The following is a 13,340-nucleotide window of genomic DNA, read 5'->3' as shown; positions in this document are numbered from 1 at the left end:
AAAAACACTTAAGTGACTTAGACCTTATAGGGTTGTTTTTAATTTTTGTAATACTGAAAGTACAAATTGTATTGGTAATGTAGGGACTTGATTGTAAGAACACTATTTATTAGGCTGCAAAATGGGTTTTAATGAATTGCCTTCTATTGTTGTCCTCTCCGGATTTCGGTGACCTTCCTACGGAATTGAAGAAAGTGGAATTGAATGGTGAAATGTTCTGTTCCGTATCTGAAAAGGAGAAATGTAAATTATTAAGAATAAGCGCCTTAGGACTCGTTCGTTTAGCTTACCAATGCTGGGATCAGCCCACTCCATTGCCATGTTGTGGAGTATGGCCAACGCCGTAATCGTCTGCTTTGCAGATCCATGGGATCCCTGTATTTCAGTGCCAAGGATACCGAAGCGACTCATTAACAGATTGAGACACTTTCTAGCCGATGCGTAAGTGACCGCATGGGCGTGGTTATACAGCTCCTCGGATTGGTTCCTTGGGAATCGAACTGGTGTGAACAGAGACGAGGAGCAACGCACCATTTCGTTGCCCAACAGTATGCGACCCCGGAACTCGTTCTGTTCGAAGCGATCCTTTATTTTGGACAGACCGAACATTTCGGTGTCGGTGAGCATTGAGTGCTCTTCGATCAGTCGGATGTCGAGGTCTCTTATCTTATGGGCCGCATCGCACACAATCTGGATGTGAAGCTCCTCCTCCCTGTTGGTAAAAGCGGGCAATAGCTCCTCTGCATCCAGATCAGTTGCATAGTTTTCTGGTTGAAACCTCACAGTTGTCTGCAGTAATGCCCCAATGACTTGCGGCATATTGGCAATTGCTTGAAACGCCGATCCTGATCGCTCTTTTTCCGATAGAGTGGCCGGCATTCGGATATACCTAGAAGCTTTCGATGATAGAACCGAAGCCACGCGCCTCGTTATTTTTGCCAAAGTGCGTAAGCTTACGCCATGAGCCATTGCAGTTAATTTGGGGTGCTTAAATAAGATAAAATACAGTATCAATTAATTAACATTTTTAGAGGGCAATTTTGAAAATCTGTTTACGCGGTTTTGATGTACATACAAATTCGCAAGTCTGACATACAGAAATGTTGACTTTACCTCTGTGCCACCCCATAGGCGAATGGCCGATAGAATTTGCAGATCTATTGGAACTTGCTCCCTTTTCAATGGCTCAAAATATTCAATTTCCAAGTCATCCCGTACAATTTCAATAATTCTGCGAAGGTTTTCCTTGGTGTATCGGTACTTTAGTCGAAATTTGTGCTCGTTTAGGTCAGTCAAGGGATTAAATCGTTGGTGCCTCTTCTTTATATACCTGGCCCGTACTCGAGCATTCTTTTTGAAATTGAGAAAACATTGAAAGTCTTTAAAGTAATCCAAGTCTCTAAGAGACCTTTCAAATATTTGTATATCTTCCATTTTCACTTGTTTACTTGTTTAACAGGGTGGCCGTTTTGTACATGTAACAAAATACCTCATTCGTATGTCATTATTAAATATACCGTAGATACGGTATTTAGGGCTTTAGCAACGAGGGATGTAGATGTAAAAATTGTACTCTTCAATTATTATCTATTTCAATTTATTAGGTTTATGCGCACAAATTTAACAAACTGTTTAATGCAATTTTTAAATTATCTTTTATGAATGTTCAAATTGTTACATCAGCTGTTTTAAATGGAAGTCTGTTAGATTTTGCTAAAAACCTTATGTGTCTGCTTAAATTAAAAATTAGTGTGCATTACTTTGTTCTATTTCACTTTATTTACACAGTTCAAAAATCCTAAAATAATTATATGGGAGAATAAATATATGGTAGAAAAAACGCATTTCGACTATTTTCAAAACCGATGGTTTTCTGTTGGCAGACTGATATCGATACATTCCAAAAGTTTACCCTACTAGGAAAAATGGTCATCTGGTCACCCTGAGTCCAAAGCGTCGTTTTTGAAGTCCTCTTTCAGTTCCTATTTGGAAGTTAGAAGTCATAGATCGAGTGCCAAAAAATAACCATGGCTGATGATCAGGGTCGAGGACGCAGGCGTCCACTTAACGAAGAAGAACCCTCCAATTCCCGAGGAAGTGATGATGGGCCGGTATGTAGACACAAACAGATTTACAAAATACAAAAAAATTGCTTTCTTAAAACGGTAAAGCACATTCCTTGGAATTCCGTTATGTCGCACATACAAGCACATCCATGCTCTTGCATAGATGGTAAATGTCTTTGTGTATAAACAAAACTCTGCGCATTTCATTCTTCGAAATTTGACACCAAAGGGAAGTACTAAAAATCCTCGTATATAAAATAAATAATCAAAAATCCAAAATGAATTTGAGCTTAAAATCGCTACACAATCTGTCCTGGTCAATACATTGTAAAAATTTCTGAAAAAAAACAAGTCTTGTGTTATTCGGACAAACTCCTCAGCAAGCATAAAATCTTCTTGAATTTCGATGACTCGACATTTCATGCAGAGGCATCCATTTTATTCCCTCAAACAATTCCTGTCACTTTCTACATGCTCATCATCGAATGTAGTATACCCTGTTACTCTACGCTTCAGGGCTCTTGATTCTTTTTTTTATATAATTTGTTTTTCATCACCTCCGATATTTATCACCATTCTTAAAACTTCTTCTTAAAACACAACAAGAGAGAACGCTATAGTTGAGTTCCCCGACTATCAGATACCCGTTACTTAGCTAGTGGAAATGCAAAGAAATTTTAACATTAACCGTTTTTGGCGGTTTGTGGGTGTTAGAGTGGGCGTGGCACAACGATTTTTGGCAGATCGAGAGAAATTTACAATACTAATCAACATATCAACATATTTTCGAAAAGTGTGTCGTGGCAGTTTAGTGCGGGTTGTGCGGGTGACAACATTTGGATTTCATGCTTAATCTTATGCATGCTTTCTATCTTTTTTGGTTCCCAAAATCGAGCTTATTAATATTCAATTCTTGTTAATTGTACATCATTGCGATTGTTTTCAGTATTTTTGGTGTTGATGAACCGATCATTCTTTTTTGAGATTAATTCAATGAAAATTTTGACTTTTTATAATCAGATATAAAATTGTATGTCTGTCATTTCTTATCAAGATGATTTTTAGTATCTGTACATACTTATGTAATTTATAATACATATATGTATGAAATTTGTCTTACGAGTAAATATCATCCATCGTTTAAAAATATATTTTACCTAATTTTGTTTTTATGCAGAGGGTGAAAGTATTCAGAGGCTCTTCATCGGATGGTTTGAGAGCAGACCCTCGATTAGAATCTTCAAGAGAGAGGGGATCCCTCGAGGAAGCCTCCAGGCGTGGAAGTGGCCAACAAGAGCGAAAGCCGCGGGGCGATCAATATGATTACCTGAATACCCGTCCGGCTGAGTTGGTATCCAAAAAGGGAACTGATGGCGTCCCGGTTATGCTGCAGACAAACTTTTTCCGACTAAAAACTAAGCCGGAATGGCGGATCGTTCATTATCATGTGGAGTTTGAGCCGAGCATTGAGAATCCTCGTGTCCGTATGGGAGTTTTGTCCAATCATGCTAACCTTCTGGGATCCGGCTATCTTTTCGACGGGCTGCAACTGTTCACCACCCGAAAGTTTGAGCAGGCAATCACGGTGCTAAGCGGAAAGTCGAAGATGGACATTGAATACAAAATATCCATAAAGTTCGTGGGATTCATATCGTGTGCTGAGCCCCGCTTTTTGCAAGTTTTGAATCTCATTTTGCGGCGCTCCATGAAGGGCTTAAAGCTGGAATTAGTTGGTCGTAATCTATTTGATCCCCGAGCTAAGGTAATTTCGTTTGGAACCCTTTTAAATGCATTTTTAATATGCTTTTATTTTAGATCGAAATAAGGGAGTTCAAAATGGAGCTTTGGCCAGGCTATGAGACATCGATTCGCCAGCATGAAAAAGACATTCTGTTGGGCACTGAAATAACTCACAAAGTTATGCGCACCGAAACGGTCTACGACATAATGCGACGTTGTTCGCAAAATCCGGCTCGTCATCAGGACGAAGTTCGAGTAAATGTTTTGGATTTGATTGTCCTTACAGATTACAATAACAAAACTTATCGTATCAACGATGTCGACTTTGGACAAACTCCGAAATCAACATTCAGTTGCAAGGGTAGGGATATTAGTTTTGTGGAATACTATCTCACTGTAAGTCTTTCATTTACCACGGATATACATCGGCTCACATACATGGTTTCTACAAACATTTATTCTCCTTAGAAATATAACATACGCATTCGTGACCATAATCAGCCGTTGTTGATATCTAAAAACAGAGACAAGGCTCTAAAAACTAATGCCAGCGAATTGGTGGTACTAATTCCTGAGCTTTGCCGAGTGACTGGACTCAATGACGACATGCGCTCAAACTTTCAGTAAGATTTTTAACAACTTGATATTATACCATATTGGTATAATTACCTGTGTCGCATACTAATCCTTAAATTATCATTCAATTCAATCTTCCGGAATGGTTTTCCAAAACATATGGATGAAATAAAAATTTACATCATATTAAAAAATATTTCAAATAATGGTGATATACACTATAACATTTAATAAATTATTTGATGTGTTTTGACTACCTCTGCACTTGTATTTCATCAACAGGCTTATGCGTGCCATGAGTAGTTACACGCGAATGAATCCCAAACAACGCATTGATCGATTGCGCACTTTCAACCACCGCTTGCAAAACACTCCAGAAAGTGTGAAAGTTTTGAGAGACTGGAACATGGATCTCGACAAGAACGCTACAGAAGTACAAGGTCGCATAATTGGACAGCAAAACATCGTGTTTCAGCATGGAAAGTGAGTTGATGGAAATAAGCACTACAAGTTTCTACTAAATATTGTTTTCAGGGTTCCTGCTGGAGAAAACGCTGATTGGCAAAGGCATTTCAGAGACCAGCGGATGCTCACCACTCCGAGCGATGGCCTCGATCGGTGGGCTGTTATCGCGCCGCAAAGAAATTCACATGAGCTAAGAACTTTACTTGACTGTTTGTATAGAGCCGCTAGTGGAATGGGTCTACGAATTAGAAGCCCCCAGGAGTGAGCTATTCAAAACACGCATACCTCACCTTACGTATTAACTCAATTCGTAATGCGAGGTTTCACGTGCTCACATATTCGTTATTTGTTTCTTTGGTATATCCACTTTAACTATCGTTTTACACACAGATTCATAATTTATGACGATCGCACAGCAACTTATGTGAGAGCTATGGATGATTGTGCCCGCTCGGATCCCAAACTTATATTATGCCTTGTACCCAATGACAACGCCGAAAGGTATTTATTCTCCTTTAAAGTACCTAAAATTTGTTAATAGCTAAATCCAATGAATGTATTTCCGAAAGAAATCGTTGAACAGTTGTATATAGAAATAAAAACAATAAAAATTAACCTTTTTATTTTAGATACTCGTCAATCAAAAAGAGAGGCTACGTTGACAGGGCTGTGCCCACTCAAGTTGTGACCATTAAAACGACTAAGAATCGTAGCCTTATGAGCATTGCCACCAAAATAGGAATTCAACTGAATTGCAAGCTGGGATATACACCCTGGATGATCGAACTGCCCTTGTCAGGACTAATGACGATCGGCTTTGACATTGCGAAGAGTACACGTGATCGTAAGAGGGCATACGGAGCATTGATCGCCTCCATGGATCTACAGCAAAACTCCACGTACTTCAGCACGGTTACGGAGTGTAGTGCTTTTGATGTGCTCGCTAACACCCTTTGGCCCATGATAGCAAAGGCCCTGCGTCAATATCAACGAGAGCATAAGAAGCTGCCATCACGAATTGTATTCTATCGAGACGGCGTAAGCTCTGGTTCACTAAAGCAGCTTTTTGAATTTGAAGTGAAGGACATCATAGAGAAACTTAAAGCTGAATACGCCCGCGTAGATCTAAGCCCACCGCAATTAGCCTATATTGTGGTTACTAGATCCATGAACTCGCGCTTCTTCCTCAACGGACAGAACCCTCCGCCTGGCACTATAGTTGATGACGTTATAACTTTGCCCGAACGATATGACTTTTATCTGGTCTCCCAACAAGTTCGCCAGGGAACAGTGTCGCCGACTAGCTACAACGTTCTCTACAGCAGCATGGGTATCTCCCCGGATAAAATGCAAAAGCTTACGTACAAGATGTGTCACTTGTACTATAATTGGTCAGGCACCACACGGGTGCCCGCCGTTTGCCAGTACGCTAAAAAACTTGCTACCCTTGTCGGTACGAACTTGCACTCCATTCCGCAGAGCGCGCTCGAAAAGAAGTTTTATTATCTATAATTGGGTATACTTTACGATGGAGTCCTGGACCCTCCCTAAGCGGCAGTAATTGAAACTTGCCCAGCCATTTTTAGTTTTATAAACACTTTCCTACTTTTGTTCACCATTACAAGTTATCAATCAAGACATGTTCATTAATTTGGAATATAATTACTTTATTTGTATTATATATTTTAGTTTATGTAAAGAAAATTACATACATCCATGTTTGCTTACTTAACCACACATCCATGGCTGCTTATATTCGTGAAACATATTTATTAATTATACAGGTATTTAACTTTCACAAGGATAATACAAATTCATAGCTTGTTGAGTATATTGAAATGCTACGGAGTTCGATATTTTAATGTATTTGTATTTACAAAATTCTAAACTTTTATTTTGGATTAATGTTTTATATTGAGTTCAGTGATAATATCGATTATTTATAATTTAATATCCAAACACCGACTACTATGATACAGAAGCCCATATCTATTTAGACCTTCACTCCAAAGAAGCGAAAAAAACAAGCAAGTCTTTAAATCGCGTTCTATGGATTGTCGTCTAGGCTTGAAATGCAAATTGCGTTCACTAAAGCGATTAATTTAACCATAATTACTCGTTGGTGTATATACAATTCTATTAAATTTTTGATTTTAGACATATTATTTAGGATTAGGTTTAGGTTTATATTGTATAAAGGGTGGTAGAAAAGCTTTGGTGCTTTTGTGTAATCCAATTTTATACCACGCTTGGTTAAGACCATCGTATGGATTAATTCTCTTTGGAATTACTTTTTCTTCTTGTTTTTTAGAATTATGTCAGGCTTTAACGAGTTAATCAGGGATCAAGCCGATGTTTCGTTCGGTTCCATCCAGCCCTCGCTGTCGTCTTCGCTATCCGAATCCTCGGACTCGGATAGTTCAATAGCCACACGTCTGGCCAAGATTGAAGCCACATCCAATGGCGCCGCATTTCGTTCTATTTCTTTCTGCTCCGACTTTTCAACTTTGCGTAGAGTAATACCTGCAAAGAATAATTAAATAATCGAATGGGTAAATTACAATATTTAAACGAATTAATAAGAGAATATCTTAGTCTAAACCGATTGGATTTAAGTTTTGTTGTACTCTCTTAATCCATTCAAACTTTAAATTGATCTGCATTTGCAATTACTCACCATCTCGAATGGCCTTCATCAAATCGTTGCGTGGGTCATGGAATGGAGGCAGCATCTTTTTGGGTGCAACAATGTGGGGCACACCATTTTGTTGGCCGGGCTGCATATCGCCATTGGCCAGTGATTTGGGAAGAATTTGATGCGGGCGCAGTGTGTGTTGATTTCCACTACCCATGCCTTCCTCTACTGGAGGCGGTGGCGGCGGCGGTGGTGGCGCGGCATTAGGTGGCGACATCTTAGGCGAGTGCTGCAAGAAGTTGTCACAAATGAAATCAAAATGTGATTGATTAACACCATTACTGAACAACAAACCTGATCTGGAACCGGCGGTGGTGGCGGCAAGTCGCTAAGGGAGTTCAGTTGATTGCCCGCCATCCCCATGCTGTGGAAAGTGTTGCCCAGCTGATTTATGACTATATCATTGGCATTCTGGACGCTGTTGGGAGTCATCTGCGGAGATCCAGCTCCCGACGAACTGTTTGCCCGGCCAAGCAGTTTGGCCGCCATGTGCCCGCTGTTGACTCCGTTCATGCCGGACATTGGTGAAATGACGTCTGGAACTGGTGGAGGCGGTGGCAACGCATCCCGACTGGTCGACATACTTCTGCCTCTTGTCGGAGTGTTGGCGTTGGAGGCTGTGGGCGTACCACCACCGCTGCCATTCGACGGCGGAGCCGGTGGCGGCTGCGAGGGACGCGGCTTGTTACGCGACGGTGTTCCCGGTCCATAGATGGGCTCTGGCGACATCATACCCTGTCCAGTTTGGCCGTACAGCGCATGCGACTGATACATGCCGGCGTCATACATCTGCTGATGCTGCATGTGCATCTGCTGGGGGCCACCCATGCCGTTGCCGAAGGTGGCAGCATACTGATTGCCCATCTGGGGAGGGAGCTGCTCGTAGGTGCTACCATCAATCTGCTCCGACTGATAGCTTCGGTTCAATTCGATCGAGTTAGGACGAGGCGGACGTGTATCGTACACTCCCATATCTAGAAAAACGAATGTGGGACATTAGAGCCATTGACTAACACCGAAATAAAATCAACGTTTATACAGGACACACATCTCATTTAAAAACACGCCAATTAGATTGTAATTACACGCGATGAACAATAACACACTTATGTAATTACAAGCAATTTAAAATTTCTGTGCAGATGAGACAGGCCGCTGGACACGAATAGAAATTTTGATGAATATACAAACATCCGATTAAAAGTCATTGTAAGCCCGTTGCACAGAAAACAATTTAGAGATACTATCGTAGAATAAGATGTGGCGACTGAAAGGAATTAGTATAGCTGCAGAGTGACATGTAGACGTAGATATGGAAATTGACTGAACTACAACAGAAAGATAGGAGGATCCTAAACAAAAACTGCGGATCAATCGTGAATCGCGAGTATGAAATGAATTTAAGTATTATGCAAAATGCAAACTGCATTATAACCATAATGTGCACACACATTACATAAATATTGCAAGGTAGAAGGTGAATAGTTAACAGTGTTTTGAGATAAAAAATCTGCACTTTGCATGACCATGAAACTCATAAATCATCGTCATTCCGATTGATAGTTTGAAAAAGAGAGTGTTCTCTGTACACACAAATGCTAAAGGAACTCAAAAAGGATTGCTATTAAGGTAATGGGATAGAAGCGTGTGAAAGAACATATATAGTCTTTACTGAGCTTGCTAAAAGGTGTGTGGATGTCTAACCTGCAATCGCAACGGCGGTTTGCTTGGTGACATTACTGTTATTCTCCAAATGCGAAAGCATATTATAAGGCTTTACTGTATCTGTAAATGAGATGGTTATGCGCGATTGATCCATTCGTAATTACAATGCTAATTATGTTCACGTTCATTAATATCGTAACCAAAAACAATGAAAGACTTCATATAAACGACATGCAAATAAACAAACAAAAGCTGCGGAAGATAATCGACCATTTAAAGGATGAAATTGTAAGGTTCTCCGACCGTATTTACCATCAACAAGGCGAACTTCATTAGAAGAATGTCACAGAATTAAAATTAAAGACAAATCATGATCGAAAGTCTTGCTAACTTTCAGAAGACTGAACTATACTGGCAGTTTTTAGATTCAAGTTTTTCAATGGAACTATTGATAAGTACTGTAGGTTTCATTATTTTTAAGGCGCTGGAAACTTTGTTTCGGTCACCTTTCTCTGGGTCGTGAATGTGTGGGTTAATTTTAATTAACAGCAACTTTAAAATAATACAAATTAGTGATCTTCGAACTGGGTTTTGAGGCGCATCGAAAACTAGCGAGCTTTTGAGTGAAGTAGGTGAATGAATGGCGGGTACATCTGTTTCGTGGGATGTCCGCCGGGCGGAAATAAAAGCTACGTGGCCCCATCATCGTACCTACGTCTTGGATATTACCGACAACTTCGTGGTGCGCATCGAGAGTGCTATGCCGCAAATCGATGTCAGCCTCGCCCACAGTCTGTATTTTGACTAGCTGAACTACACGGGCAGACAGGACATAATTGATAATTAAAATATACCATTCAATAGCAAGACAAGTGCAAATAGTCAGTGCGCGAAACGAACGTTCCAATAACAGCCTATGAATTTGGTTCGCACTGAATACTTGGCTCTCTCGGAGACCAATCCCTTTCGCCAAGTACTTACTTCCGTAACCGGCTTCTTCGTTGACCATGGAATTCGGAGTGCGGTAGATGACGTTGTTGGGCATCAATGTTTCGCCGTGCACCAGTGCACGTTGTCGCTGCTGTTCGCGCGTGTTGTGCGGCACCCTGATTTTGGTCTTCTGTTTCTTATTGCCACGTCCAGCCGCTCCGCCGGCTCCACCTTCCTGCCGCGGTCTGTTTAGCTTCTTGCCCTTGTCGTGCATCACACGTTCGGTGTCCTTCAGCATCTCCTGTCGCCACAACTCAAAGAAGTAGTTGGGATCCGTGTAGAACTTAAGACCATCCTTGCCATCGTCTCGATAAACGTTAAGCTTGTCCAGCGGCGGTGGCTTATCGCACTGAGCATATGTGTCCATCATGGGCGCCGGCATGGTGGCGCGCGAGAAGATCTGCTGGTCGAACACCTTGGCCGACTTGAAGGCCTTCTTTCGGGTAATGTCCGTCAAGGGCACCTCCTCAACTGTGCTGTCCAGCTGGGTTACTTTGATGGCTAGGCGGTCGATGCGCGCCTGCAGCGAATTTGCCCGATCTCCGATGTTTCCCACGTCGCGGGCCAGTTCACCGAACACATCCTCTGCGTGCTTGGACAGCGAGGACAGCTGGCGTATGATGTTTGTCAGCGTGGTGTTGGTGACCGTCTCCAGCTCCACGGACTGCAGTTCATCCTGCTGGTACACGGATCGGGCCACATGCACGGGTTCTATCGATCGTTTGGGCAGCGGCATGGTCGGGCGCAATTGACAATTATCTCCAACTTGGCACACCCGTAAATTAGCGCGTCCTCATCGACTGAAAACGAAATTAATAAATGATCAATAAGGTTTCTATACAGAATAATATATAACATCTATATACATATATAATAATATGAACATTAATAAAACCGAAATGAATCTCTCTTAAATATTAAAATCTGTATTACCTAAGTGTATTCACTGCGTTAACCGTTGATTCACTACCTAACCTCATGAGAAATTGAGGTCAACCATAAACAACTCTTAAAAATAAATTTAAATAATTTCCTTTTAAGTCCGTTGTCAATTGAAAATACTTCATACCATCATTACACATTGACGTGTTATGAATTGGTTGATTTCTAGCTTAATTTATTAAATATAATTAGGTGTTTTGATATTCTTATCTGAGTTTTATTTTATTTTAGAAAACTATACATAACATACTTTGCTTTGTTTATACATTTTTAAAAAAACATTCAATGGATGTACTATCAACATTAGTTTGAAAGAAGATTTGTCATCACTACACTAAGCCGTCTGAGAAAAATACAGAATAGTTATTGCAGAAGATTTCTCGAGACGCTTATCCATGTGAGACGTGTTTTTCACTATCGCCGAAATGCAATTTAAATTGTTTTGTGATATGCGCGACTGCTGAACTCGCAGTCTGGACCACACCCCACTGCAACGATACCCACAGCGAGGTGATAAGGGCGTAACGCCCAAGTCACCCCCGCAAGATGCACTTTGCAGTCACGGCGAGATTAGTCGATAATGCGCCCCTTTTCGGTGGCAGTATCTGGGTGCTACGACCTGGGGCCTTTACGTGGGCACCTATTCCATACGTGCATATACGTATAGCATCAGAGGCCTCCCCACCAACGCAAATTAGACCGTCACGCACTCACACACACGCACGAGCAGCAGCAGCAGCACCCAAGTAAATGTACATATGTGTGGGATGTCTGACTCTTTGAGATTTTCGCACTGAAACAATCGCACTAAATCGCAACAATGCACACAAATGTATCTCTCACACTTTCTATTCGCAGTGCCTGCTGCGATTTTGTGTTTAAACAGCGCAACTTAGTTTTACACAGTCCACCTCACTTTACAGCACCTCGCACACTCACCGCCCGTCACACTTTTAGCTCGGCGGCTGGCACCACAACAAACATTAAGCAGCCACTTCCGTTTCGGGGGTTCGGTGGCAAATTCGATCCGATGAGAACTCTAATTAGCCAATTCGGGGCTTGAAAAATGCAAATATTTGCTCGTTTTGTGGAAACTAAGATTTCCACACCTTTGCTGTGTGACCGAAGCTTTGCGGGTTGAGAATACTGCAGGGCTTCATCGTTTCGGGAAATCTGACTAAAATACTAGTTACTACACGATGTGGGGAAAAAAATTAGTTTATAATAATTATTTTAATGATTAAAATGTATAGCTTAGTTTGAAAAGAAATGTATAATTTTGTATTATTATTTTATTTAAAACTTAGCTAAAAAAAGTTATTAATAATTTCCATAATTAACGGGTAAGTAATACGGTATTTGGTATTTTTTTGATTTATCCACCGATCGATAACTATTGCTCTAGCCCTGGTCCCAATACATAACATCTCTGTTTCGTCGCACATTGAATAGGTAAGTTTTCCGCACATTTCGTTGATTTCCTCTTGTATAATTCCAACTGCTTGCAGAACCAAATTGAAAAGATGGCGAGTTTGGCTACCAAGGGATCAGGACTTGTGAACAGTGAGTGTCTCGATTCGAATGCCATCGATTTGGTGCACCACCTTCAGCGCTTGCCAATCGCAAAATTATGTAATGATCAATTTTTGCAGGGCTCCTCACACAGGCTAGGCCCCAACTGGACGTGTTCCTGAAGTACGCCAAGGTGGAGCTGACGCCCCCGACGCCCGCCGATATTCCGGCCATCCGCCAGGGCCTGGGCAACATCATCAAGGGAGCCAAGACCGGCGCCTACAAGAACCTCACCGTTCGCGAGGCCTGGCTTAACACCCTGGTGACCGCCGAGGTCATCTTCTGGTTCTACATCGGCGAGTGCATCGGCAAGCGCCACATTGTGGGCTACAATGTCTAAGCTTACTATAGTCTCCGCTTGGTAGTCACTGGAATGGGAAAAGTAATCCGTAACAGATGTGTATATTTATATGTCTGCGAACATTTCGACTCTAAATAAAGTGAAATAGTAATTTAAAATTCCGAAATAATACAATGTCTATTAAAAAAGTTAAATCGTTTGCGCGGGATTAGTGTAAGCTTTAAATGAGTTTATGTGAACTTGTTATCCTATGAAGCGAATGACCACAAAATTTCAAAATTGAGGTGAACCCTTGAAACATTTTTTAAAGTGTACAACGTTAAAAATA

The 13,340-nt window shown here is 41.2% G+C and overlaps 4 protein-coding genes across 7 annotated transcripts; 2 read left to right on the top strand and 2 right to left on the bottom strand.

Moving 5' to 3' along the window:
- Positions 1-13: 13 nt before the first annotated feature.
- On the bottom strand, positions 14-1,474 carry LOC6527219 (putative nuclease HARBI1). Its single transcript, XM_002088277.4, has 3 exons — positions 1,114-1,474; positions 291-987; positions 14-228 (listed from the first exon to the last, which is right to left on the bottom strand). Exons 1-3 carry the CDS (start codon positions 1,432-1,434, stop codon positions 110-112), a joined length of 1,137 nt encoding a protein of 378 aa, XP_002088313.1. The 5' UTR covers positions 1,435-1,474; the 3' UTR covers positions 14-109.
- Positions 1,475-1,964: 490 nt separating this feature from the next.
- Positions 1,965-6,584, top strand: LOC6527218 (protein piwi). The gene is made up of 8 exons (XM_002088276.4): positions 1,965-2,111; positions 3,244-3,828; positions 3,882-4,202; positions 4,275-4,429; positions 4,665-4,865; positions 4,917-5,108; positions 5,238-5,348; positions 5,477-6,584. Exons 1-8 carry the CDS (start codon positions 2,028-2,030, stop codon positions 6,357-6,359), a joined length of 2,532 nt encoding a protein of 843 aa, XP_002088312.1. The 5' UTR covers positions 1,965-2,027; the 3' UTR covers positions 6,360-6,584.
- Positions 6,585-6,966: 382 nt separating this feature from the next.
- LOC6527217 (wiskott-Aldrich syndrome protein family member 2) lies at positions 6,967-12,279 on the bottom strand. Of its 4 annotated transcripts, XM_015198144.3 has the most exons (7): positions 12,079-12,279; positions 10,189-10,997; positions 9,919-10,020; positions 9,247-9,327; positions 7,837-8,516; positions 7,525-7,771; positions 6,967-7,370 (listed from the first exon to the last, which is right to left on the bottom strand). In XM_015198144.3, exons 2-7 carry the CDS (start codon positions 10,931-10,933, stop codon positions 7,192-7,194), a joined length of 2,034 nt encoding a protein of 677 aa, XP_015053630.1. In that variant the 5' UTR covers positions 10,934-10,997; positions 12,079-12,279; the 3' UTR covers positions 6,967-7,191. The 4 variants fall into 4 exon arrangements, with proteins under 4 accessions (XP_015053630.1, XP_015053631.1, XP_002088311.2 ...); XM_015198145.3 differs by lacking the exon at positions 9,247-9,327; XM_002088275.4 differs by lacking the exon at positions 9,919-10,020.
- Positions 12,280-12,472: 193 nt separating this feature from the next.
- LOC6527216 (ATP synthase subunit g, mitochondrial) lies at positions 12,473-13,181 on the top strand. Its single transcript, XM_015197688.2, has 3 exons — positions 12,473-12,591; positions 12,648-12,702; positions 12,792-13,181. The coding sequence occupies exons 2-3, from the start codon at positions 12,663-12,665 to the stop codon at positions 13,049-13,051; spliced, it is 300 nt and encodes a 99-aa protein (XP_015053174.1). The 5' UTR covers positions 12,473-12,591; positions 12,648-12,662; the 3' UTR covers positions 13,052-13,181.
- Positions 13,182-13,340: the final 159 nt, after the last annotated feature.

This window comes from Drosophila yakuba, chromosome 2L (genome assembly GCF_016746365.2).
Source record: "Drosophila yakuba strain Tai18E2 chromosome 2L, Prin_Dyak_Tai18E2_2.1, whole genome shotgun sequence".
Classification (NCBI taxonomy): domain Eukaryota; kingdom Metazoa; phylum Arthropoda; class Insecta; order Diptera; family Drosophilidae; genus Drosophila; species Drosophila yakuba.
The sequence above is the reverse complement of the archived record's forward strand: the minus strand, read 5'-3'. Positions and strand labels throughout refer to the sequence as shown.